This window comes from Hypanus sabinus, chromosome 8, assembly GCF_030144855.1.
Source record: "Hypanus sabinus isolate sHypSab1 chromosome 8, sHypSab1.hap1, whole genome shotgun sequence".
Lineage (NCBI taxonomy): Eukaryota > Metazoa > Chordata > Chondrichthyes > Myliobatiformes > Dasyatidae > Hypanus > Hypanus sabinus.
Window position 1 is genome coordinate 58,791,223 of NC_082713.1, and position 27,248 is coordinate 58,818,470.

General features: G+C 38.2%; 1 protein-coding gene across 4 annotated transcripts in view; it reads right to left on the reverse strand.

Moving 5' to 3' along the window:
- Window positions 1-3,846: 3,846 nt before the first annotated feature.
- LOC132398202 (transmembrane protein 33-like) overlaps window positions 3,847-27,248 on the reverse strand; it is a 133,267-nt gene continuing 109,865 nt past the window's right edge. For all 4 annotated transcript variants that reach the window (XM_059977295.1, XM_059977293.1, XM_059977296.1 and 1 more), the window contains 2 exons: window positions 21,405-21,488; window positions 3,847-10,546 (listed from right to left, as the gene is read on the reverse strand). In XM_059977295.1, coding sequence (XP_059833278.1) covers window positions 10,420-10,546; window positions 21,405-21,488 — 211 coding nt within the window. In that variant the 3' untranslated portion in view covers window positions 3,847-10,419. The remainder of the gene's footprint in view (window positions 10,547-21,404; window positions 21,489-27,248) is intronic.

Below are 27,248 nucleotides of genomic sequence, written 5' to 3' on the forward strand. Positions count from 1 at the left end.
CTTTCTTCTAAGGTCCACTCTTCTCCCCTCAGATTCCTTCAGCTCCAGCTGTCTAACTTTTCCACCCACCTTGCTTCACCTTTAACCTTCTATCCTCCTTCCCCTCCCCCACCTTTTTATTCTGGCACCTTCCCCTTGCCATTCCAGTCTTGAAGAAGGGTCTTGGTTCAAAATGGCGACTGCTTATTCATTTCCACAGATGCTGGAGTTCCTCCAGCATTTTGTGTGTGTTGATTTGGATTTTCCGCATCTGCAGAGTTTCTTGTGCTTAAGAATGGAGTTGCTTTCAAGCAGCATAAACATAGTGGCTCAGGATATGCAATATGAATAATACTCAAAATATTATTATAATAGAGGAAATATAACAACAGGAATACATATTGAATGTGTAACTCTAGGAGTTGCTGGCAGGGATAGACTGACATTCCAAACAGTGTATTGCTCTAATTTTTACCAAAATAATCAATGGAGAAATAGGAATTGATGTGAAGTGATAAAGGATTTTTGTATTTAAATCCATTTCCATTGTACAGGTGGATTTAGCTGAGCAAACTCAATTCAGTTCTGTATTTCCCAAAGCAGCTTGATTGGGGATAACAATCACATGGCCACAAACTACATTCTGACCTTCAGCAAATGCCAGTGCAAATATACTGATACTTGTGTTTTTATATGAAACTCCAGAACAAAATTTCTGCAAAGACAGATGGCAAACTGAAGCTTAAATAAGGTTGTTTCTCAAATAGAGTTATAGAGTGCTACAGCACAGAAACTAGTCTGTGTTGAACTGTTAATTCCGCTGATTCCCACTGACTGCAACCATACCAAAAACCTCCAAACCCCTCCCATCCACATACTTATCCAAATTTCTGTTGAAACTGCATCCATTACTTGCACCACCCTTTGAGTGAAGAAGATTCCCCCCCCCCACAGGTTCCCCTTAAATATTTCACTTTTCATCCTTAACCCATGACCTCTAGTTGTAGTTGCACACAACCTCCTCAGTGGAGAAAGCCTGCTTACATTTACCCTGTCTATACCACTCATAATTTTGTATACCTCTATCAAATCTCCCCTCATTCTCTTATGCTCCAGGGAATAAAGTCGTAACTTACTCGACTTTTCCCTATAACTCTGATCTTCAATGCTGGCAACATCCTTGTAAATTTCCTCTTACTCTTTCAATCTTATTGATATCTTTTCTGTAGGTGGGTGACCAAAACCACACACAATACTCCAAATTTGGCCTCACCAATGTCTTATACAACGTTATCATCCAAAGTCCTGTATTCAATACTTTGATTATGAAGGCAAATGTGCCAAAAGCTCTTTATGATCCTATCAATCCTGTACCACTTTTGAGGAATTATGTATCTGTATCCCAGATCCCTTTGTTCTACTGCACACTTCAGTGCTCTACCATTCATTGTGTAAGTCTGGCTTGACATCCCATTTTACACTTGTCTGCATTAAGTTCCATCTCCTATTTTTTTTTTTTAGCCCATTCTTCCAGCTGGTCTAGATCCCATTGCAAGGTTTGATAGTCTTCCATGCTATCCACTACATTCCCAGTTTTGGTGTCACCTGCAAATATGTTGATCCAGTTTACTACATTATCATCCAGATCATTAATACAGATGACAGATAACAATGAATCCAGCACAGATCTCTGTGGCACACGACCAGCCACAAGCCTCCAGTCTCTGGCATCTCCTTCTCAGCCAAAGTTGAATCCAATTTACTACTTCATCCTGAATGCCATGAGCCTGAACCTATGCAAGACTTTGTCCAAGGCCTTGCTAAAGTCCATGTGAACCTCATCCACAGCCTTTCCTTCTTCAACTTTCCTGGTAATCTCCTTGGAAAAACTGTAAGATTGATGAGACACTACCTAGCTTACACAAAGCCATGATGGCTGACTCTAATAAGCCACTATCCGAATACCTACATATCCTGTCCCTTCAAATACCTTCCAATAACTTATTAAGGCCTATCATTCCAATAACAGGCCTATTATTTCCCGGCTTATTCTTACCACCTTTCTTGAACAACATTAGCTATTCTCCAGTATCTCACTGTAGCTCAGCTCATTTTAAATACCTCTGCCACGTCCCCAGCTTTCTGCACTTGCCTCCCACTAGTTCCAGGGGTATACTTTGTCAGGCCCTGGGGACTTACTCAACCTAATTTGCTGTAAGCACCCCCTCTTCTGTAATCTGGATACGCTTTTACTGTTTTGCCTCCATTCTTTAGACTCTGTGTCCACCTCCTGAGTAAATACAGATGCAAAAATCAATTTCAGATATCCCTATTTTTTGGCTACATCTATAGATTATCTTACTTAACATTAAGTGGACAATTTTTTTCCTTTGCCGTCCTTTTGTTCTTAATATATAGAAGCCCTTGGGATTCTCTTTCTTGTCTGCCAAAACAAATTCATGCCTTCTCTTAGCCCTCCAGATTTCCCTTTTAAGTGTTTCCTTGCATTTCTTATACTCCTCAAGTGCCTCATTTGTTCCTTGCAGTCTATACCTTCCTTGCACCTCCTCCTCCATCTTCCTAACTAGGGCCTCAATATCCTTTGAAAGCCAATGTTCCTTAAACCTGTTAGTCTTGCCATTTATTTTAACAGGAACGTACAATCTCTGTACTCTCAATATTTCATTATTGAAGGACTCCCACTGACCAAATAACCATTTGCCAGAAAATAACCTATCCCAATCTACATCTGCCAAATCCTTTCTGATGCCATCAAAATTGGTCTTCCTCTAATTTAGATTCTCAACCCAAGGACCAGTTCTGTATTTGGGCATAAATGTTCTAAATATCTTGAAAATAATGGAATGATGATCAATGGATCCAAAGTGTTCCCTTAAACACATTTCTGTCACCTGCCCTGTCTTGTTTCCTAATAAGAGATCCAGTATTATACTTTCTGTAGTTGGGATCCCTATAAAGACAACTTTCCGGAAAACATCATCATTCCCTTTTTTATTCCTCAGTTCCACCCATATAGCTTCAGTAGATGAGCCTTCCAGTCTGACCTGTCTGAGCACTGCTGTGACATTTTGACTTACAAATAATCCCTGTCACTGTGTAAAGCCTGAAAGAAAGGAACCCCAGAACATTGAACTGCCTGTCCTGCCTCTCCTGCAACCAAGTCTCACTAATGGTTAAAATATTGTAATTCCACGTGCTAATCCATGTTCTAACACCATCAGCTGAACCTAAAATACACATTGCATTGAAATAAATGCAACTCAGAATATTAGTCACATTATACTCAACCTTTTGGTTCCTGTCTTTGTACGTAAGCTTAACGTTTACTTTCCTCACAACCGCTCCTCTACTTAAGCGTTTAGTTAAACTTTTCATAAAGATCCAAGAATTTTAATGACAAAATATATTTTATTATAGTAATAAGAGCCATTGAGTAATGATTACAAATTTTTATTTGCAAAGGCCCTTTATTTTTCACTTGGTATGCTTGAATCTGCCGGCATGAAGACTATATTAACTATTAATAAATGCTGCTGTTTCTAGCCTAAGATATTAATTTCTCTGAATAATTTAAAAATGATCACTTAACTCAAAGCGGCAATGTCCTTTGACTAGTAGTAAATACTAACAACAATTCTTTGGAATAAGATAAGAAAACTCCTCATTTCTTGGTATTTTCTATGACCATCTGAACATTAAAAATCTAAATATCCTATAGATATGAAAGATTGTTTCCTTACTGACCAGCAATTTATAACGTTTAGCAGAAGCCCCAGCTTCCAAAGATGTGACCATTTAATAAATCTTAAAATAAACAAACTCAGAAACAGCTGCTGAATTAGGTGCTGGAAATAAGTTTATTATTCTGTTTATTTCAAGTATGCATTGCATTACAGAGTGTAGAACACACAAAAATGTATGTTCAAAGAATAAGCATCAATAACAAAACAATACTGCACATTATTACAATTGTAATAGAAATAATTAGCATAAACTTCCTGCAATCTGACTCAGTGTCTGTTCCTTTATCTTTATTATGAAGACATCATCACAAAAGGTAGACATTGCTGGTCATTGTTGAATGGATCTGCAGAGTCAGATATATATGCTTTTTAATTAATATTTTACAAACACAAACATTTAAAGCACACAGGTCCACATCTTGATGATACACAAGAAATAATTAAAACCTATTTATGACTGTGCTTGTCTCTCAAAGGCATTGTTTAACATTCAAATGTGGCATTCAAAGCATAAAGGCTGCCTGAGATTCCCCAGTACATTCGAACATCTGCATAATCTTACAATCTTTATAATCACATTTGTACCATGAATACTTAAGGTCTCCTGAGATCTCTGCTTCTGACAACAATAACATGGAAGTTTTTTTTATGAAATCCATCTTGTAATTCCTGGTGACTTATTATCAAAATCGTCAATTTTTCTCCCGTTACCTTCACATTTTAAAAAGAAATCTTAAGCATGATTTATGCTTTTGAAGAATACATAATATAATTTGACATTTTCCAGCTGAGGTATAGCCTAGTTACAACTACATGCTTCATTACATACGACTCCCTATGAGCGGATGAACGGACAGAAATAGCAAAGCTATTTAAATATATAAAAAGAGATGAATTCATGCCAGATGTCCATTTTTCCCCTCAACTGAATAGTACTCTCACTGACCAGATGCCAGTTTATGAAGTTGATACTGTTTCCAATGTATAAAATGCATACTTAATTTTGAAATATCAATTTTAATTTTTACTGCTTCTCTATATATTTTTGCTGCTAAGCATTCAAACTCTCTGCCAATATTATATCTCAAATGTACTTAAAATGTCTTTTACAAACAAACATTGTACTGCAACAGCTCTATAATTTTCATTACTGATAAGATAGATCAATCATTTCTATGCATGTGTAAGTATACACTAAGAAAAAATATTGTGTGTGTGTAACTTTAAATATTTCTAAGATCATTTTGATTAACTAATGAATGATAAATTTTAGGCAACTTGCTGTTACTAAGATTTATAAAACAGTCATTCATCACTGTTTTCATTAATATTTACAGTTTATTTGATTATTTCATCATATTGGAACTATTTAACACTTGCTATATACAAACTGTTTTAAGCATTTACTATCATCATACAGTGAAACTGACAATGAGTTTTTCAGTACAAGTCTTTGTAGTTAAATGTGGAAAACTAAATGTAGAAATTCAAATGGTGTATTCAGTGACTTTTTGATCATTTGTACAATGTGCTATTTTGCAATCTCCTCCAGTATGATCAAATGAACTGAAATGAACTTCAGCCTCTGCCACATTATTTTAAGTGTAGGTGACCCAGTAAATGTTAAACATGTTGTAGATGGTGTTAACTAGAAATTATAGCATTATTATATTGCTTTAAAATCTTTATGATCTTAAAATAATTTTGTGGGTTAATTTCCTTGGAAAAATATTGCAAAATATAATGGCTATTATAAAGGAACAAAAGATATATTCATTTTCAAAGGTTAAGACATTTCAGCTTCTACTTCACCCTGGCATGTTCCACTCTGGTAAGAATTTAAAACATTGCATAAAAGTCATGGCTTTTTCTTCCTAGTTTCCTGTTTCAAAGAATCCTTCGATAAAATTGACTGCTTAACCTGCTTATTAACATGAATGTTGCTGACTACTTTGGATCCTCATAAAATTGATTCTCAAAAGAAAAGAGGACCAGAAAATGTGAATTAAATCACAAGGAACTCTAGATCACTGTGGGTAGGTTACTTTAATGTCAGTGTTGACTACAAAATCTTTTACTAAACCACCAGATCACTACTTCAAATATCCTAAAATAAAATGAGAGTGAAGTATTGCATTCGTTAGTGCAATATTTTTAAATTTATGGCAATCTGGATGTTTATTTTAGCATTGTGGTCATATATGGAAGTTCTTATAAAAAGTTCAAAGCTACCAAGCACAGTGTTGTAGCTCCAATCCAGCTATTTAAGCTACACGTCTGATAATACATCATTATATTTAAACATTTTTGATTTTATAACAGCACTAATTTAGCAACCTAACATTGACTGAAAGAGTAGCAAAATCTATAGTGGCAAACAATGAATTAGACTTCCTGAATATATAATAAACTAAAAATTGAAACAGGAAGAAAAATACAAGCCTATTGATTCTTTTAAAAATAAGTGCACATAAGCAAAACGGACTTGAATATCATGGCTGCCCTTGGGAGAGAAATTAGGCTCATTAAGCAGTAAAGAATAACATTTCTTAGGATGCTGAAATTAATATATACACTCTGTGGCCACTTTATTAGGTACACCTGCTTGTTAATTCAAATATCTGATCAGCCAAACACGTGGCTACAACTCAATGCATAAAACCATGGATGCGTGGTCAAGAGGTTCAGTTTTTGTTCAGATCAAAAACTAAAATGGTAAAGAAATATGATCCTAAGAGACTTTGATCATGGAATGATTATTGGTGGGTTAAGTATCTCAGGAACTGCTGATTTCCTGGGATTTTCATGCACAACAGGCTCCAGAGTTTAGAGGATGGTGCAAAAAGCAAAATCTTCCAGAGAGCAGCAGTTCTGTGGGTGAAAACACCCAGTTAATGTAAGAGCTCAGAGGAGGTTGGCCAGACTGGTTTAAGCCGACAGGAAGGCTACAGTAATCCATAAAACCACGCATTACAACAGTGGTGTACAGAGCAGCATCTCTGAACACACAACACATTGAATCTAGAAGTGGATGGGCTACAGCAGCAAAAGACCACACCTGGTTCCACTCCTGTACCTGAGTGTAGAATGCGCATAGTATTCCTCAAATTTGAAATAAGGAAGTTGGAAATAATTGTAATAATTATATCATCCTGAACAATTTTAATTAAGTCCCTGTTATTGAAATATTAGGCTCCTTTAGTCTGAACAAAAAGTTTTCAGACATAAGATGATAAATTTCAGAAATTGTTGCAACATGCAACTTCTGAATTTTTAAGGCTAGCAAACACGATGGATGGAATTAACTTCGAGTTCCACTCCAATTCACACACAATGCTGACTTAGAAATTTACCACTCTCCTTTCATTGCTACTATGTCTAACTCCTGGAACAGCCCCCTGATCAAATCTGTGGGAGTACCTTCACTGGAAGAACTAAACTGTTTCAAAACTGCAGGTTACCAGCACATTCTCAAAGGTAACTAAAACTGAGCAATATCCTTTTAAAGAAACAACATTTCTTTTATATTCTAGACTTTCATGTGATGTATCTTGGCTTATTGCAGATGTTGATGGACTTCCTATGAATTCAATGTTGTTTTATGACAGGAGCTCAGCAGTGACAGTCTTTCTTTGCTTAGCTACTGCAAATATTAGCACAGCCCTCAATTTTACCAACGGATTCAATTATTTTTCTTCTTTAAGGTGCATAGCACTTTATAAATAGTACCCCGGACAGCTATTGATCGATCAAATATTTGAGGCGATATAACTTCTAAGGTTATCAGAGTAAATTCCACTGTGATGGGAAAAGTCTAATGCTGCCAAAGCTATTTAATGTGGAATTGGAAAACATTAAACAACCCTTCTGCAAGTTTGTAATTAACAATGAAACAAAGTATGCAAAAAAAAAAGGATGGTTTAAAAAAAAGCTTAATAGGCAATTACGGAATTCTATTTATATCTCATGCTCAATGTAAGCATTATAACATCAGTCACATTATAAAGTTTTTCCAATGCATGAATTTAAGGTTTAAAATGGTGTTTTATAGAGAATGGCCTAATCAGCAACAATCAACAGTTGACATAACAGAATCTGATTGTTTTCTGGTGAAAAATCCAGTTGGTGTCTCTCATGTAAATAAAACTCAAACTTTGAATGGAAATACAATTTATATTTCTTTAGCATTATTATCAATAATGTTTGTAATAAAAGACAAACTTTGAAGCCTTTTAATTATGCTGAACATGGTTTCTACAATTTTAATGATTTCCTCAGTGATTTTACACAAATTCTAAAACTCAATATATACCAAAGCGATTTAATGCTTAACTAAACAAACAGCCAAACTTCTCAATTTTGGGCTAAAAACCCTATTATTATAGAGAGTAGTTGACTCAACCCTCAACTCATCGAAGTAATTCCCCAACTCTAACTTGTCTATTCCCTTTAGCATTTCTTCTGACTTAAAGAAATAGCTGCCTTCTATTACTGTCAGCACTACAACCATGTTGTGGTTTGGAGGCTTGCGGGCCTCGATGACCTGTACATTGGCTGGAGTCAGGGATTTATACAATATCTCTTGGTAGGATCACCCATGCCAAACAGGTTAAAGGGCAGAGTGGTCCACCCATCCCCCAAGTTCAGGGGTTCAGCTCAGGGTTAACAACCCTGACTGGTAAAACAAAATTTTTATGGAAACATCAATGAAGAACCCTTATAGGTTAGAGTGCAGTGGTATTCCTGAGCCTCCATTTGGGTCATGCATGCCAGACAATAGTGAATACCGAGAGAAAGATACTGATATGATGGAAGCAATCCTAAACACTGCCAGAGATGGAGGACCTACGTTGCTCCCCTAGATACCAGTGGTAAGTAAGTAGTAATAAAGAAATAGTTTTGCATAAAAACAGGGAATGTGGAGTCCTTCTCGGTTTTGATCTTCCTTGCTGTGCCCCATCCTCAGGAGTTCATGTAGGATTTTGTTCAAGTTGAAAATAATAGGTAAGGTCGAATGCAGAGTCTTGCAGGCAAATCTTCACTTCAGCTATTATGGCAATATGCGAACCAAAAGGTGGTGGTGGGATGTGGAGAAAGGGGGACGGGGGCTGGCTGGAAAAAGACAAAGTTGGGAGAAAACAACTGGTCCCAGACCACTGCTTGCTCAGCCAGGTGAAAAGCTAGACAATTTGTTCTTCTCTTAAAGAAAATATGCCACTCCATCAGCTCCTTTATGTGGTCAAGTCAGAGATGACCCTCTACGTCAAGGTAGCATGACTAAAGATGTAAATTCTCTGAGAATTTCAGGTGCCTTATTTATAATATCCTACACATGTTATTTACATGAATTTGTATTTTTTAAATGTTATATTTAAAATCAATGTAAGATCGGCAGCTGAAATTACTTGCACCTCAGTTTAAACCAGTGGAGTACTGACAGTCCTGCCGAAAAATCATTGAGCACGCCACTAGGAGGAAGAATTAGAGTTAAGCTTTCACATCACTGAATTCCACAGATACTACCTGATTAGCTGAGAATTTCTACCATGTTTTATCACAGGGAATCTGTATCCAGAGTTTAGTTTGCTTTTGCTTTAGTAATTGATCGGTTTGAAGATGTCAAGTACAAGTATAGTTGTGCACTCAAACATAGTTCTATTATCCATATTGGTAGAAAGCAGATTTATCTAGGGACAGTTATAAGTTTAAATTCATCAAAATACCTGCTTCCTAAAAATATCTGCAAAAAATTATTCAGAGTGATGGAGAATAGTAAGGTCCACTGCATCAGAAAACATTTTACTGAAACACCATCCATTGTAATCTGCCAAAACAAAAAAATGACCTTCACAGTACTTGTGTCAGATACCAGTTCACAGTAATGTTATTGATACATTCATGAAATATTAAACAGACCACTGGTAAACAAAGCTGACCTATGTAACTTATTTGGAAGATTCTTACAAAGTGTCAGTTATCAGCTTAATTTATTAACCTCATTAAACAAAAACTTAAAAGTTATCAATCCCTGAGGGCAAGCTGAAAAAATGGAAGTCATTTGTGCCAACAAACTAAAAGAGCCTGAGCAATAAGCTTTATGTGCACTTCACAGTAATTATTTAAAAACTAGCCCTATGCTTATTTAACATTTACACCTATTAAACATGCAAATTTTAGTCAAGGTTTACACTGACCTAGCACTAAATAACCAATTTTTAAAAATAAACTATTTACTAGTTCTATTTTAAATTCTTGCAATGCAACAATGCTGATTCTTTACATGGAGAGGAGATGTTCAAGATAATGCATATTCAGGTTACATTTGCTTTAGAAAAAAAAACAAGAAAATGGATGATCAACATACGCTGGAAATCCAATATCTGTTTTGCACATGAATGGACTATTCACACAATCCTCTGAACAAATTGTGCCCCCACATTTATATAAAATCCATTCTAATAGCAATTAATCTAATGCAAACATACTATTAAAAAGGTAACCCTCATCACCTGAAGTTGAGAAACGTAAAACATTATAGCAATACGCGAACTTCAGTCATCAGTAATTAAAAGTAACCCAAAAAAATACTACAACATAAACAATATCCCCTGGAATTCTTAAGTATAACGAATGTCACCATTTGCAAATTATCTCATGTTAAGGAGGCTCTTGCACTCTATGACCCTGGAGCCAGCTTACAAATGACCTTCATAGCTTTGTGACATGCATTTCGGAGGAAAGTTGGACAGGAAGGTCTGGCTGTCAGCTGCTCTATTGCCACTCGAAGCTCATAAAACAATGTCCTGTTAATAAAGAGTAGAAGGCCAGTTAGTTACTTCAAAGCATAACACACATATCTGCCATGCAGGACAATGTAGGCAGAGCAAAGCAATAAATTAAAGGCCTATCCATTTTATATTGACTGGATGTCTGATCTACTTACAAGTCTGTTCATCTAGCTAATGTAGAATGGCTGCTTACTTAAGTGGAATTGATCAAATTAATATAGGAAAATTAAAATATTTAATAAATCACCTCACAGCATCTTTTAAATAAATTATAGGTTTGCTGAAGAATTAAACTATTGATGATTAGGTGTTCTCCTGATGTAACAGATTTTCATTTATGATAATAACCTACTTATAAAGTTATTTATCAATAAACAAAGTCATAAGGTCACATTTTGTTCACATAGGGGCAGAGTCCAAAGGTCTTATAAAATATTTAACAAGTATCCAAAGCATGCCTTGCTGCAATAGCCTGACCCCATCTTTCAAAATTTGATCCTCGTTGGCCCTGACGAAGGGTCTTGGCCCGAAATGTCGACAGTGCTTCTTCCTATAGATGCTTCCTGGCCTCATGCGTTCCACCAGTATTTTGTGTGTATTATTTGCATTTTAAAAGCACGTTTTCCAATGGTATTAGGAATTTTTCCGCAATATACATGCTTAGAAGGAATAACAATTAGTATTTACGCATTAAAACTAGAAAACTTGATTACTTGCAGTGCTCCAGAATTACCCAGAGTAAGTTACATGATGGTAGGGCAGATTTATTCTACATTTTTGCCAGAGCCCTCTGGCTAAAAAAATACCCCATATGCGGTCAAATGTGTGAACTGACAGCAGGGCTGCAAACACAACAGGAACACTGGTGAATGCTGGGAAAATATTGAAAGATGGGAATAGACCAGATTAAAAGATTCAGAAAGGACCAAAGCACTGAGATGCAAATTATAGCGGTGAATTCAATAAACAGTGTGTATGAGGTAATCAACACCCCCCTTGAAAGTTTTCATGTTTTATTGTTTTACACCATTGAATCACTGTGAATTTAATTTGGCTTTTTTAACACTGATCAACAGAAAAGGCTCTTTCACGTTAAAGTGAAAACAAATTTTGGAATATTGGTGTAAATTTATTACAATTATTAAACACAAAACAATTTATTGCATAATTACTCACTCCCTTTAAGATGACACACTAAATCATCACTGGTGCAGCCAACCGGTTTTAGAAGTCACATAATTAGTTAAATAGAGATCACTTGTGTGCAGTCACAGTGTTTCAACTGATTGCAGTAACAATACACCTGAAGCTGGAAGGTATAACTACTGGTGAATCAGTATCCTGGCAAAATCTACACCATGAAGATGCAAGAACACTCCAAGCAACTCTGTGAAAAGGTTATTGAAATGCTCATCAGGAGATGGATACAAGAAAATTTCTAAGTTACTGATTATCCCTTGGAGTACAGGTAAGTCAATCATCAAGAATGAAAAGAATATGGCGCAGCTATAAATCTGTCTCCAGTAGGCCGTCCTCAAAAACTAAGTGACCATGCAAGAAGGGGACTAGTGAGGGAGGCCACCAAGTGACCTATGACAACTCTGGAGGAGTTACAAGCTTCACTGACTGAGATGGGAGAGGCTGCACATACAACTGGTAAACACAAAGTACACTGCAGATGCTGTGGTCAAATCAAGACGTACAAAAGCTGGATGAACTCAGCAGGTTGGGCAGCATCCGTTGAAATGAGCAGTCAACGTTTCAGGCCGACACCGAAGGGTCCTGACGAAGGGTCTCGGTCCGAAACATTGATTGCTCATTTCAACGGATGCTGCCCGACCTGCTGAGTTCATCCAGCTTTTGTACACACAACAACTGTTGCCCGGGTGCTTCACCAGTCACAGCTTGATGGGAGAGTGGCAAAGTGAAAGCCATTGTTGAAAAAACTCACATGAAATCTCAGCTAGAGTTTGCCAGAAGGCATGTGGGAGACTCTGAAGTCAGCTGGAAGAAGATTCCATGGTCTGGTTAAACCAAAATGAACCTTTTTAGCCATCAGACTAAACGCTATTTTTGGTATAAGCCAAACACTACGCATCATCATAAACACACCATCCTACCGTGAAGCTTGGTGGTGGTTGCATCACGCTGTGGGGATGCTTCACCCCCTGCAGCAGGCCCTGGAAGGCTTGTGAAAGCAGAGGGTAAAATGTATGCAGTAAAATCCTGGAGGAAACCTGATGCAGTCTGCATGACAACTTCGACTTGGGAGAAGATTTGTTTTCCAGCAAGACAATGACCCCAAGCATGAAGACAAAGGTACACAGGAATGGCTTAAAAACAACAAAGTTGATGTCTTGGAGTGGCCAAGTCAGAGTCCAGACCTCAATCCAATTGAGAATTTGTGGCTGGATTTGAAAAGGGCTGTTCACTCACAATCCCCATGCAATCTGATAGAGACCTATCCACACAGACTCAAGACTGTAATTGCTGCCAAAGGTGCATCTACTAAATACTGACTTGAAGGGGTTGAGTAATTATGCAATCAATTATTTTTTGTTTAATGAGTGTAATAAATTTGGACACATTTGTAGAAACTTGTTTTCATTTTGACAGGCAAGGGTCTTCTGTTGGTCAGCGTCAAAAAATCCAAATTAAATTCACTGTGATTCAATGTTGTAAAACAATAAAACATGAAAACTTCCAGAGAGGGGCATGGATGAATACTTTTTATAGGCACTGTAGCTGTAAAAAGCGAGGCAGTGAAAGTCTTGAAGAAGTGTCTCGGCCTGAAATGCGAACTATCTATTCATTTTCATACAATCTGCCTGACCTGCTGAGATCCTCTAGGACTTTCTGTGTATTGCTGAGGCTCAGAGAGATTGGGTTTCGGGATAATGATAGACAACAAAAGAAGAAGTGAGAAAAACAAGTGAGCTATTTTAAAATTGACTAAATCCATTCACAACTTGAGTAAATAATACAATACACTTTTTATTTTTCATGTTCTAAGATAGGCTGTTGTGCGCATTGATTTCAAAATCCAGATGACTGTTGAGCTATTAATTACTGGCCTTATCTTTATGTGGTAAGTTTAGTGAATAATGCGAAAATGCAGCAAAATGTTAAGAACTGGAAGGTTAACACGAGGGGTCATTTCTATCAAGCAGATGGGAAAGTAGCAAAATTAGAAAGCAACTTGAAGTGATTCACAACTCAAAGGATTGCTCTTGTTTGCTTCAAGAGGTTTGCACATTTGGAAATTGTGCTCTGAGAATCGAACCTTCACCTGCAAAGCCAAGGAACTCCTTGCAGGAGGCACTGTCTTTTTGTTTCAAGCAAAATGCTAATGAACCCTGCTCTCCGAACAAACCAAGTCTCTATGACCCTGCTGGTAGAGTACTGGGTTGCAAACTGTTGTGCCAGCTTTTATGGCCTCAGATCTGTGGCACAGAAATTAAATGCTAAAGTCTTCTTTACTTCATGAGCAGGACGGCCAGGGCCCTATTCTGTATCTTCACCTGGATGATGTGGCAGATTCCTTGACCAGATCCATGGAGAAAACCTGCCTCCAAAGTACAAGCTTGCAGTTACAGGATTATCTGAGACGTGTTCACGAATGGAAATTTGTGGCCACTTTATCCCTCCTTTTCTAGCAGGTAGCCCTGCTCTTTTTATTCCTATAGGACCATAAAATATAGGAACAGAATTAGGCCATTCAGCCCATTTTGTCTGCTTTGCTATTCCATCATTGTTGATTTATCATTCCCCTCAACCCCATTTCCTGCCTTGTCTATGTAATCTTTGATGCTGTGACTAATCAAGAACCCATCAACCTTTGCTTTAAGTATAGTCCCACAGCTGTCAGTGGCAAGGCATTCCAGATTCACCACCCTCTGGCTAAAGAAATTCTTCCTCATCTCTGTTATAAATGGACATCCCTCTATTCTGAGGCTGTGCCCACTGGTCATAGACTCCCCCACCATAGGTACAGAAGCCAGGTATCTTTTCAGTCTATCTGCATTGCATTTTGTGTTGCTTGTTTATTATGGCTAACTTGTCACGTTTGTTGGGGCGTGGTAAAAGTGACAATGAGTATCCTTGGATGTCAAGCTCCCAAATAATGACCTTTTCAGCCACAACTCAGTGATGCCCGTATCTCATACCTGCCAACGTCTAACTGTACTACAAGATCTTCTACATTATTCTGTATACCTCGGGTATTCAAATATAACACCTTCAGTCCCATATTCATCACCCGTTTTGATTTTGTCCCCATTTTACACTTCACCTACTGACTGCAATTTTGCCCTGTCCTTTCCCATAGTCTCACTAAACACTGCATCTCATCGTACACCAACTCTCCCATCCTTAGCCCTGCCAAATTAGTTTAAATCCTCCCCAATAGCTCCCTGAAATGATGAACTCTGCTCTCTAAGCAAATCAAACTCTCTACAGATTCAACAACTGCTATTCAACCCCCTCGATATGAACAACAGACGATCCCTTTAACACAGAGCATGAGGGTGCGGTCTTTTCCTGCAGCAAGTTCATTGACATAGCCCAATTTGGCAGTGCTTGTGTGAATTCCGTATTGCCTGTGACTTTATGCCATCAGCTGGTCATTCCACAGACGTCTTACTCTGTATGCACTACAACATTACCTAAATTACCGGTTGCTGTGATACGTTGAGGCTATGTGCAACCAGGTTCAGTGCTGTAAACAAAAGGCTAACCAGAGTACCAAAAACCAACAGCAAGCAGCCCATTACATCCCAAGACCTCTGGTCTCGAAGACAAAAGCAGCACTACAGTGGGGTCATGTGGGGGTCAATGGAATGAAGGGAGTGTTCCTTATAAACATTTGAATATTAATTTTACATTCTTTCACTGATGTTAACATGGAAACCAAAATCATGTAGAATTTAGTGCAAAATTAACCTTTCTGGCTCACCTGACAAGCCAATAATTCATATTTTTTTTAAAAAGGCATTCATATGATTGAAAAACAGAACTGTTGTAACCAATACAGACACTTGCAACTAATGTTCAATGCATCTATTCCTGTAAAGAGATTTATTTTATTACCAACACCCCCACTCGCTGCTTTATTAATACTCAGAATTTCCAATGACAGCAAACACAATAACTGTGCTTGGATTGGGAATGCAATCAAAGGATTCATTGCTCCGTGACAGCTTCAATCAATATAGCAGCAGATACAGGCAAAGCAGCCTGATGAAGGTGCATTTATGCTTATAATTTTTAAACTCCCTGGGCCATGCACATAAATAAATTGATTGAGTTTTCAAAAGGAGCATTAGACTAATATCATAGGGTAAAAATGTAAGGCATGTGTCAATGAATGCACCTCACTGGTTAAAACTCGAATGACATCAATCATTTTCATCCAACTGAAATTAAATACCATTAAGTTCCATCCCGCAGTTTTTCCTAGAATTGTTTCCATTCCCTGTATCTTCCACTGTGTATTCATTCAGGTATTTCAATGACATAAATTAGAACAAAATTGGGTAAGAAAGGAAGGGGCACTGAAATGTTGTATCTCTACAGCGGTGACATTTTTCCATAAATTAATAAAATTCACTTTCCTTTTATTGCATTGTTAATTAAAACAAATTGCACAGTTACTGAAAGCTTTTAGTGAATAACAATGCTGCACTGACTTCTGTTAGGCATGGAAACCTGTCAGTCCTTCAGTAACAGCAGGAGATGCATCCTGCAGTGGTAAAAACAAGCTTAAATCATTATATTTTTAGGAAACTAAACATCTTCTGGTGTAGATAATTATGATAGTTGGATTCATTAGTCTGAAATTGCATACTTTCAATTAAACAATTAATAAGAGAAAACTTTTGAAGATTGATAATGCTAGTGTTTTTTTCAATGCATTCTCTCCTTTTAGGCCTTCAGTGCCAAAAAACAATGTTATCCAGTTGCACTTGCCAAGTTGTGAAGAAAGGCTGTTCAGAAGTTCTGCTGTCAGATGACCTCATGGGGCTTCAGGCATTCTTTGCATATCATCAGCTATCAAACGCACTGATGGGCAATGGTCAGATGCTGTGAAGCTTAAACCAAAGACTTGTCTTAATCCCTGTTCTGTGACATGATTAATGAGATGGAATTCCCATTCTGGGCTTCCTACCAATCAATAGGCAGATGGGCAGCGGTAGATGCAGACATTCGAAGTAACGAGAGAGTAGAAGCTGCTGAAGCCCTTGATAATTTCAGCTCGGGCAATTGGGTTAGAAAGAATTTTTTTGACATTTAATGAAAATTTGATTGCACCCTAGACTATTGTACAATTCTGACTGGCTGACAAGGTGCATCAGTACACATTACACACAACATTGACTTTGGTTCCATTTGTAGAAGCTCAATCCCATTAGTTGTGACAGTTGAGTTCCTACATCTTTGCAGTTTTTATACACATTTTTTTTCTTTACTCTTTAAAAGGACATATTGTTTGTTTTAAATAATGCCTAGTAGAGATTTTAATCATTGGTATCGAATCAAAATAATGGTCTGAGATTTAGTGGGTTTTAGGGTATTTTCTGCATTTCTCAGCAGAGTTGCCCCGACGTTTTAACATCTGCACAAACACAGAAATCTGAACTTACTAGCCTAGCTCTGACACAATTTCTTAGCTACATTATGCCGCTGGATTTCCCCATGGAGCAGGAGCTGGCTGTGATTTCCCAGCATAAGCTCTCAGATCCTGTGCCAAGTCAGACCTGGAGTGGGATTCACAAGCGCTTCATTTGAATGGAGATTTTTGGGCTGTGGGGAAGAAAGGGAATAACTAGTATTTTTAAAAAAACTTAATATTTTGTTTAAAATATTTTAAAACGATTATCAATTTGTTTCTTTTAAATGTCAACAATATAAAACTGCATTGAACTTTTGTTTAGATATTTCTGTTTATCTTGTTGTTACAATTACATGGGGAACTGTTTCAAAAGGGGCGACAAATGGTTTAATTTTAAACTGCTTGCTTCCTTTATGATGGCTGATGCCATCGAACATCTCCATCATTAAGCATTTTGATAGTAAAATACTTCTCCACCGCCTGGAGAAATATAAATTCATAATTTATACAAAGCAAATGATTTACAGGATATTTTAAAATCACAGTTCAAACCCGAAAATGTCCTCTCTGAAATAGTGATGTTAGTGGAATCCTCAGAAGTTTTAAAAAGTAGTTAAGTTTGCAAAACGAAAACTGAGATGGAAAAACTGTAAGAGAATAGGACATAGAAACTCAAATGGTTGCCCTAAATGGATATAGCAATGTGGCACTATCAAACATCAGATGCAACTCACCAACATCAGATGATGAAGATGGACAGGAGTAAGAGAAAGGAAAGCTAGATAGTGTCTTAATGTCAGAGAGCTGAGCTGCCCGAGAACAGGAGCTTCTGGAACATCCAGGGTCACAACCTGTGACACTACCTGACCACCAGCTTGCGATTGCACTGGGAAGTGTGCAAAACAGTTTTTAATCACATTTAGTGACAGATGAGAGTTGATAGGGTAGGGTTTGTTTTCCTTGGAGTGATGAAGATGGACCTGATTGAGGAGTACAAAGTTGCTAAGGGTATTTCTTCTTAGAAAAAAGAGTCTCTAACCAGGAATCTGAACCTGAATCAGGATATTTCTTACTGACGTATGCCGTGAAGTATGTTGTTTTGCAGCAGCAGTACTGTACAATACATTAAAACATTACTGTAGTTACAGCAAGATGTGAAAATAAATTGTTAAAAAGCAGAGCAAAAGCAGCAAAATTGTGAGGTAGTGTTCATAGAGTGTTCAGAAATTTGATGGCAGAGGTGAAGAAGCTGTTTCTAAAATATTGAATATGTAGTTTCACACATTCAAAAAATATCCCGATCAGCCCTTCACATATTGCAGTATTAAAGACTATGTGCCAATGCTGGATACTGGGATTAGTACGGACAGATACTTGATTGGTGGCACAAACATTGAGAGACAAAGGACCTGCTACCATCACTCTAAATTTCCTCATAACACTGCAAAAAGAATGTCACAAGGAGACAGAAACAACTGATCTCTACAGTATTGCTCACTCTCAAAGGCAAAACACAAGGTGAAAAGTCTGGGCAAATTATCAATCTGCAAATGGTGACGACCACAACATTCAACACTGGGTAAAAGAGAGATGTTTTTATCAATAGATGGTTGACAGACTGTATTCTGTAAAGTTACATCAATTTTTGATATGCAATCTACCTTCAAACAAGCCATTAAACAATTTTTCTTTTAGGGTTAGTCACCAACAGATGATTAGTTCATTTGAATCACATTATCTGTTTGTTGTTTCAGACAGACTAACATTATCCTTGCACCCAAATACATAATCTTGGACATCTAAATCATGACTATAACTGTATGATGCTATCAATATTAAATAATCACTGCATCCTTTGACAAAAGCATCTATCATTTAATTGGCTGTGTTGTATTCTGTAAAATTTTTCAAAATATGTAATTTAAATGATTCTCAGAATGAGTTTTCACATGATCATAATTTGAGTCATTTTTCCAAAGTGACCAACTTTACCAGCAATAAATATTGTTTATAGATGCATGGGAATGACTATATTCATTAGGCGATTTTTGCCATTATTGATAACAAATTGGTTATACTTTGCAACTTGTCTATTCCTTTAGCCTTATGTTATGGATTTTTTTTGTCATTTGAGATTAATTTTTCAGGAATGATCATTTTAAAATCAGGTTCTGCATTGCAACAACACAGCTTTAACCATTTCTGCTTCACTCTTCCAACTGATTTTAACAGTTGCTGCTTTCCGTTCATTCCTGTAATGGTTGTTAGATGACGTATATCTCCGATATTGTCTCCTTTTCACTTTCATGCATATCATCAATCTGCTGCCTTTAGGAATTCAGTGATTCACTACTGACTAATTGTACCTCAGTACTAATTGTTTTTTAAAGACGATGCCAAGGATAGTTCAAAAATTCAGACAGCATATGTAACTTGATAATGCACTGTGTCTGCATAAAATTCACAGATGGCTCTCGTAGTTTGCCTCCGTGAATGGCTGGTGTTCACAGATAGGAGTTCAGCTCAAATTCTATGGTTGCAGTTCAGTCGATTCCAACAGTCACTGCCTGAATTCTTCCATGCTGTTCACCAAATAGCTAAGGTAATTCTTTATCACCATACAACTGTAGCGCTGTCTATTATCACTTCAGACTTTCTGGAATATTCAGATAGGTACAAGTTGCTCTAAGGATTCTAGATATCTGTGCTAAAACAATGCATCTGGCACAATGTACTATATTTCTAAAGCAATTTCAAAATTTGCATCAAATTTCAGAGATTTGTAGATTCCTTTTACATCACAAGATCCAGTAATATCCAGGTATTTTCTTTCCTTTTATTCCTCCCCACATCAATATTCTCCTCTCAACTATATTCTCAACCCAGCCTTAATTAAAAAGATAGTCAATAGAATCATCTACTCTACCCCTCAGAGAATATGCTTTTGGGTCACAGCTCATATTACTAAACAATGATCTTTTCTATATCCTATAATAGGGTCAAAAAAATCTTAATACTTGGGAGACAATTTCATCTTGCTTTGCAAGTTCAACCAACAAACATCCCTTACATTTGGTGGCATTGACCTCATTGGACCACATTCTTCACTTGCTAGAACTGTTTCCAAGATGATGCATTACCTCATGTATATTGAGCACTCTATTTAATCCTCAATAACTCTCAATTTTCTCCATCAAAGTCATATATCTGGGGAAATGCTTCTGACATATCTTTCCTGCTTCACGATGAAAACAGAATGATAAGCTTGTCACCTGATTGGTGATTCTGTTATCTTCACTCTTCAACTCCTTTTCTGTCAACTCAGATTCAATTTTTCTCTGTTATATGAGATGACTTTGGTCAATGCTTCACTGACTTCTACTGTCCCTCCAGAGCTTCATATTTTCCAAATTACATTTCTCCTTCACAGTGTACCATAATTCTGTAGAAGATTTATGTATTCTTCTGTAGTTTTCCTATGTTGGCATCATGCATAAAATAATCTAGATAAACACCTTGCATTTTGGTACTAAGATACAAAATTCCTAAGACTCAGTAATCCCAACCCTACATCATATAGAGATACAAAAATTACTGAAGAGATACTGAAGGGGCCACAGTGAGATGAAGCTCTATTAATGCATCAAACCAAATGTGTGCAGTCTGGATAACGACAAATGAATAGGTGTAGCAAATTTAATTAATTCTTAAACAAAACAAAAAGACATCTGATGTCTGACTTTTCCTAGTTCTGTAACAGGTCAGCCAGCTGAAATGTTGACTATTTTGTCTCTCCTGAAGTTCAGCTCGATGAACTATTTACTTCCAGTATTTTCTTTTATTAAACACTACTGCATTCTTACAACTGAAACTAAATCTACAGTTAAATAAACACATAAACTAGGAACAGAATGTGGCCATTCAGCTTCTTGCACTTTGGTGCTATTTAGTGAGATACTGAATGACCCAAGTTGTATCCTCAGCATAGAAGAGATTCTGCAGATGCTGGAAATCTAGAGCATCACACAAAAAATGCTGGAGGAACTCAGCAGGTCAGGCAGCACCTATAGAAATGAATAAACGGTCGACATTTCAGGCAGTGACCCTTTTTCAGGCTGAATATTTAAGATCTGCAGCAAGAATGGTTCAGCTACTGCTCATAATATTTAGAGTTGAATATAGTATTTCTGAAGATTATCCAACTAGATATTACTTTATACATTTTGTAATACAGATCACCACATTCAACAATGTTGCACCTACCTGCAGTAAGGATTTCTCCGTGACACATATCTTAAGGTCAGGAAACGATAATAGAAAAAAGGGAGGAATATATGAGCCCGGCCACTGTGAAGCAAACACATACATGTTGTTGATAAATTATTAATTTTGAACATAAAAACTAAGATTGAAGTGATAGATCAACAGCATTCACCTTTTACTGATACATACACCAAGAACTGACATAACAATTTAAGTAAGAAAACTTGCTTTCATAAGAACATTTGATTTGTTCTGTTCCTTTTATATATATATTAAATAATATTGTTACAATATAGGAGAATTAACCAATGACCACAACCTCTATATCTGAGCTATCAAGGATTCAGCTAGTCAGACTTTAATAAGGTGACGCAGCAGAAACTACAGTCGGCCCTCCTTATCTGTGGGAGATTGGTTCCGGGACGCCCCCACGGATACCAAAAAACGTGGATGTTCAAGTCTGTTATTTAGCCTGTCTCAGTGCAGGTGGACTTTAGAACCTGGCGGAGCTCTGAACTTTATTTAACCAAATTTCTTGGTGCTCATCTGACGGAGAATTTCACGTGGTCTCTCAACACTAGCTCCATAGCAAAGAAAGCCCAGCAGCATCTCTACTTTTTGTAAAGGCTGAGGAAAGTCCATCTCCCACCCCCCCATCCTCATCACATTCTACAGGGGTTGAATTGAGCAGCTGCATCACTGCCTGGTTTGGAAATTGCACTATCTCGGAATGCAAGACCCTGCAGTGGATAGTGAGGTCAGCTGAGAAGATCGTAGGGGTCTCTCTTCCTGCCATTACAGGCACTTACACTACATGCTGCATCCCCAAAGCAAACAATATTATGAAGGACCCCATGCACCCCTCATACAAACTCTTCTCCCTCCTGCCATCTGGGAAAAGGCACCAAAGCATTCTGGCTCTCACGACCAGACTATGTAACAGTTTCTTCCCCCAATCTATCAGACTCCTCAATACCTAGATCCTGGACTGACACCAACTTACTGCCCTCTACTGTGCCTATTCAAGTCAAATCACTTTTATTGTCACTTCAACCATAATTGCTGGTACAGTACATAGTAAAAATGAGTCATCATCTTTTCAGGACCATGGTGTTACATGACACAGTACAAAAACTAGACTGAACTACGTAAAGAACAACACACACAAAAAAAACACTAGACTACAGACCTACCCAGGACTGCATATAGTGCACAAAACAGTGCAGGCATTATAATGAATAATAAACAGGACAATAGGGCAAGGCGTCAGTCCAGGCTCAGGGTATTGAGGAGTCTGATGGCTTGGGGGAAGAAACCGTTATATAGTCTGGTTGTGAGAGCCGAAATGCTTCGGTGCCTTTTCCCAGATGGCAGGAGGGAGAAGAGTTTGTATGAGGGATGTGTAGGGTCCTTCATAATGCTGTTTGCTTTGCGGATGCAGCGTGTAGTGTAAATGTCCATAATGGCGGGTAGAGAAACCCCGATGATCTTCTCAGCTGACCTCAATATCCGCTGCAGGGTCTTGTGATCTGAGCTGGTGCAATTTCTGAACCAGGCAGTGATGCAGCTGCTCAGGATGCTCTCAATACGACCCCTGTAGAATGTGATGAGGATGGGGGGGTGGGAGATGGACTTTCCTCAGCCTTCGCAGAAAGTAGAGACGCTGCTGAGCTTTCTTTGCTATGGAGCTGGTGTTGAGGGACCAGGTCACCAAGAAATTCGGTGCTCTTAACGATCTCTACCGAGGAGCCGTCAATGTTCAGCGGGGAGTGATCGCTCCGTGCCCTCCTGAAGTCAACAACCATCTCTTTTGTTTTGTTCACATTCAGAGACAGGTTGTTGCCGCTGCACCTCCTCTCTGTAAGTTGACTCGTCGTTCTTGCTGATGAGACCCACCACGGCTATGTCATCGGCGAACTTGATGTGGTTTGAGCTGTGTGTTGCAGCAGAGTGAACAGCAGTGGACTGAGCACACAGCCCTGTGGGCCCCTGTGCTCAGTGTGAAGGTGTTGGAGATGCTGCTCTCTATATTGTCTTATTATTTATTGTAATCCCTGCTCTGTTTTGTGCACTTTATGCAGTCCTGGGTAGGTCTGTAATCTAGTGTAGTTTTTTTTTTGTGTTGTTTTTACATAGTTCAGTGTAGTTTTTGTACTGTTTCCTGTAGCACCATGGTCCTGAAAAAACTTTGTCTCATTTTTACTATGTACTGTACCAGCAGTTATGGTTGAAATGACAATAAATAAAAAAGTGACTTGACTTGACTTGAGCCTGTCTCAGTGCGGGTGGTCTTTAGGACCCGGCAGAGCTCCAAACCTTATTTAATCTGACTCAATGCTGGTGGACGTTAAGACCTGGGGGAGCTCAGACTTGTCGCCCGTGGCTGCTGCCGAATCCGCAGTGTTTCTGCTCTGTTGATGGAAAATGATCACGATTGAAAATAAAGTGGAAATAATAAAGCAATCGGAAAGAGGTGAAACACCATTGGTCATTGGAAAAGTGTTGGGCTACAGTCGGTCAACGATTGGAACTATTTTAAAGGATAAAATGAGAATAATGGAGCATGTAAATGCCCTGCCCTGATTACAGCTACAATTATTACTAAGCAACGCAGTGGTTTAATTATTGAAATCCATATGTTTCTTAAGTGTTTGATACGCATAGAAAGGTAAAATATATACTATATACTAAGACAAATGCTAACGCTAAATAATACTGGATGTACCTGTTCGACTTACGTACAAATCCAACTTAAAGACTCCCTGTATTTTAAATCATCTCTAGATTACTTACAGTACCTAATACAATGTAAATAATTGTTGTACAGTATTGTTTAGGGAATAATGAAAAGAAAAAAAGTCTGTACACGCTCAAACGAGTGCTGGAGAGAGAACTTCCGGGGTTTTTTTTGATCCCGATCCGCGGTAACATACACACATCCTCCCGTATACTTTAAATCATCTCTAGATTACTTATAATACCTAATACAATGCAAATGAAATGTAACTAGTTGTTATACTATATTGTTTAGGGAATAATGACAAGAAAAAAGTCTGAACATGCTCAAACAATGAGTGCTGGAGAGAGAACTTCTGGGTTTTCCCGATATGCGGTTGGTTAAATCTGCACTTGTGGAACCAGTGGATAAGGAGGGCCAACTGTATAGTTAACAATGTTCTTTCTTGGTGCTACAATTTTCTGGATGAATGCAACAGATCTGGGATTTGACTCATACTGCTGTGTATTAATTTGTAAGATAGTTTGTAACAATTGCACCCTCTTAGGAAAAACATCAAGACATCTATGCCTTTTGAACAAATTCTTCAATTTTTCTCAACATATATTATGAGGGGAGGTTAGAAATGAATCATTAAGCTGCTTGGTTTTATGACATATCTCACAGCAACAAATACAATTAGAATCAGGTTTAGTCTCACTGCCATAAATGATGTGACGTTTGTTGTTTTGCAGTGGTGCAGTGCAAAGACATTAAAAATGACTATAAAATAGAAAATGCAGGAAAAGGAATAATGGGGCAGCATTCACAGATTGTTCAGAAAACTTTTGGCAAAGGGGAAAGAGGCTGCTGCTGAATCATTGAGTGGTAGTCATCAGGCTGATGGTGTTAATGAGAAGGGGGAATGTCCTGAATGGTGGATGCCACCTTCCTGAGGCACCCCCTCTTGAAGATACCCTCAGTGGTGGGGAGGGTTGGTGCTTGGTCTCTGCAGCCTCTTGTAATCCTGTGCAATGAACCAGTCAGAATGTTCTCCACCATAGATCTATAGAAATTTACAGGAGGTGTTGCTGACATACCCAATCTCCGAAACTACCTAACAAAAGAGCAACTAGCATGCCTTCTTCATGATTGAACAGTGTGTGGGCTGAATAAAGATCCTCTGAGATGTTGTTACATGTTCACGGTTTGATCATGGGACAGTGGGATGATGTAATGGTCTTGTGAGTGGGATGATTTAATTGTTCCATGACCGTGGGGTGATGTTAAGGCACATAATGACAGACAGACATAATTTATTGATCCCGAGGGAAATTGGGTTTCGTTACAGTTGCACCAACCAAGAATAGAGTAGAAATATAACAAAATAAAACCAGAAATAACTTAATGATAGTAAGTAAATTATGCCAAGCGGAAATAAGTCCAGGACCAGCCTATTGGTTCAGAGTGTCTGACTCTCTGAGGGAGGAGTTGCAAAGTTTGATGGCCACAGGCAGGAATGACTTCCTATGACGCACAGTGTTGCATCTTGGTGGAATCAGTCTCTGGCTGAATGTATTTCTGTGCCTAACCAGTACATTATGAAGTGGATGGGAGACATTGTCCAAGATGGCATGCAACTTGGACAACATCCTCTTTTCAGATACCACCGTCAGAGTCCAGTTCCACCCCCACAACAGCACTGGCCTTGCAAATGAGTTTGTTGATTCTGTTGGTGTCTGCTACCCTCAGCCTGCTGCCCCAACACACAACAGCAAATATGATAGCACTGGCCACCACAGACTCGTAGAACATCCTCAGCATCATCCGGCAGATGTTAAAGGACCTCAGTCTCCTCAGGAAATAGAGACATTTCATGTCCAAACAGTATTTAAACCTAACTGCGATCTGTGACGGGGTTCTCATTTTTATTTTTGTGCAACATTGTTGTTGCCGGTCGGAGGTGTGGAGGCTCCACCGGTTTTGTTTGTTGCACAGTTATTTTTCCCTTACAGTCCAGTATCAGAGAGAGAAAGCATTACCAGAGTTATCCGAGTTCAAAGGATTGGATAATGTTAACGTCGTTCAGTGTCTTGGGAATGGTGGATCTTTGTGATTTCGTTCAGGAATTGTGGCATGCACATTTGAGTTAAACCACTGCAAGGTTGGGAAGGTTTGTGCAGTGACTTCCTTTCAGTCAAAAGGTCAGTTCCTTTTATTTCCTCGTGATTTCTTCGGACAAGGCATCTCTCAGCTGTGGGATTGGCAGATCATCGTTACTTCGAAGGAATCGTTTGTTTCGGGGAAGTCTCTCCTTAATGACTGTATAAATCACATGAAATTTGAAATTATCACTTTAATTCTGTGTTTGGATGAGAACTCGTTAAGAACAGTTTCTAAGTTTGACTATTTGTTAGATACTGGCACCTAACTGTTAACTTCCAGTTAAAGTTAGTCGTTTGTTTACTTTTATACGTTTTGAGCGGAGGTTAATAAATCTCGGGATTTGTTTTAAACCCTCAGTTTCATATTTATTGATGCTGTATCCGTAGCAATGTTGACACCCAGGAACTTAAAGTTGCTCACACTTCCCACTGCTGACTTCTCAATGATGACTGGTGTGTTTTCTCCTGACTTCCTTTCCCTTAAGTCTATAATCAATTCCCTGGTCTTGCTGATGATGAGTGTGAGGTTGTCGTTGCAACACTACTCAATCAGCGAAACTGTCTCACTCCTGCATTGCCACCTGAGATCTTACCAACAATAGTTATATCATCAGTGAATTTATAGGTAACTAGCCACACAGTCATGAATCATATAATGCCCAGCCACACAGTCTTGAGTGAGAGAGTAGACTGGTGGGCTAAGTACACATCCTTGAGGTACATCTGTGTTGATTGTCAGCAAAGAGATGCTATCACTGATTTACAACTGATCGTGGTCTCTTGATGATAAAGTCAAAGATCCAATTCCAGCAGGCAGTACAGAAGCCCAGGTTTACAAGATTGGTGATATATACTGAGGGAGTCATGGTACTGAATGCTGAAGTGGAAGTAATGAGCAGTAGCCTGAGACAGGTTCCAAAGCAGAATGGAAAGCCTGTAGACATTATTGCTGCAAATCTGTTG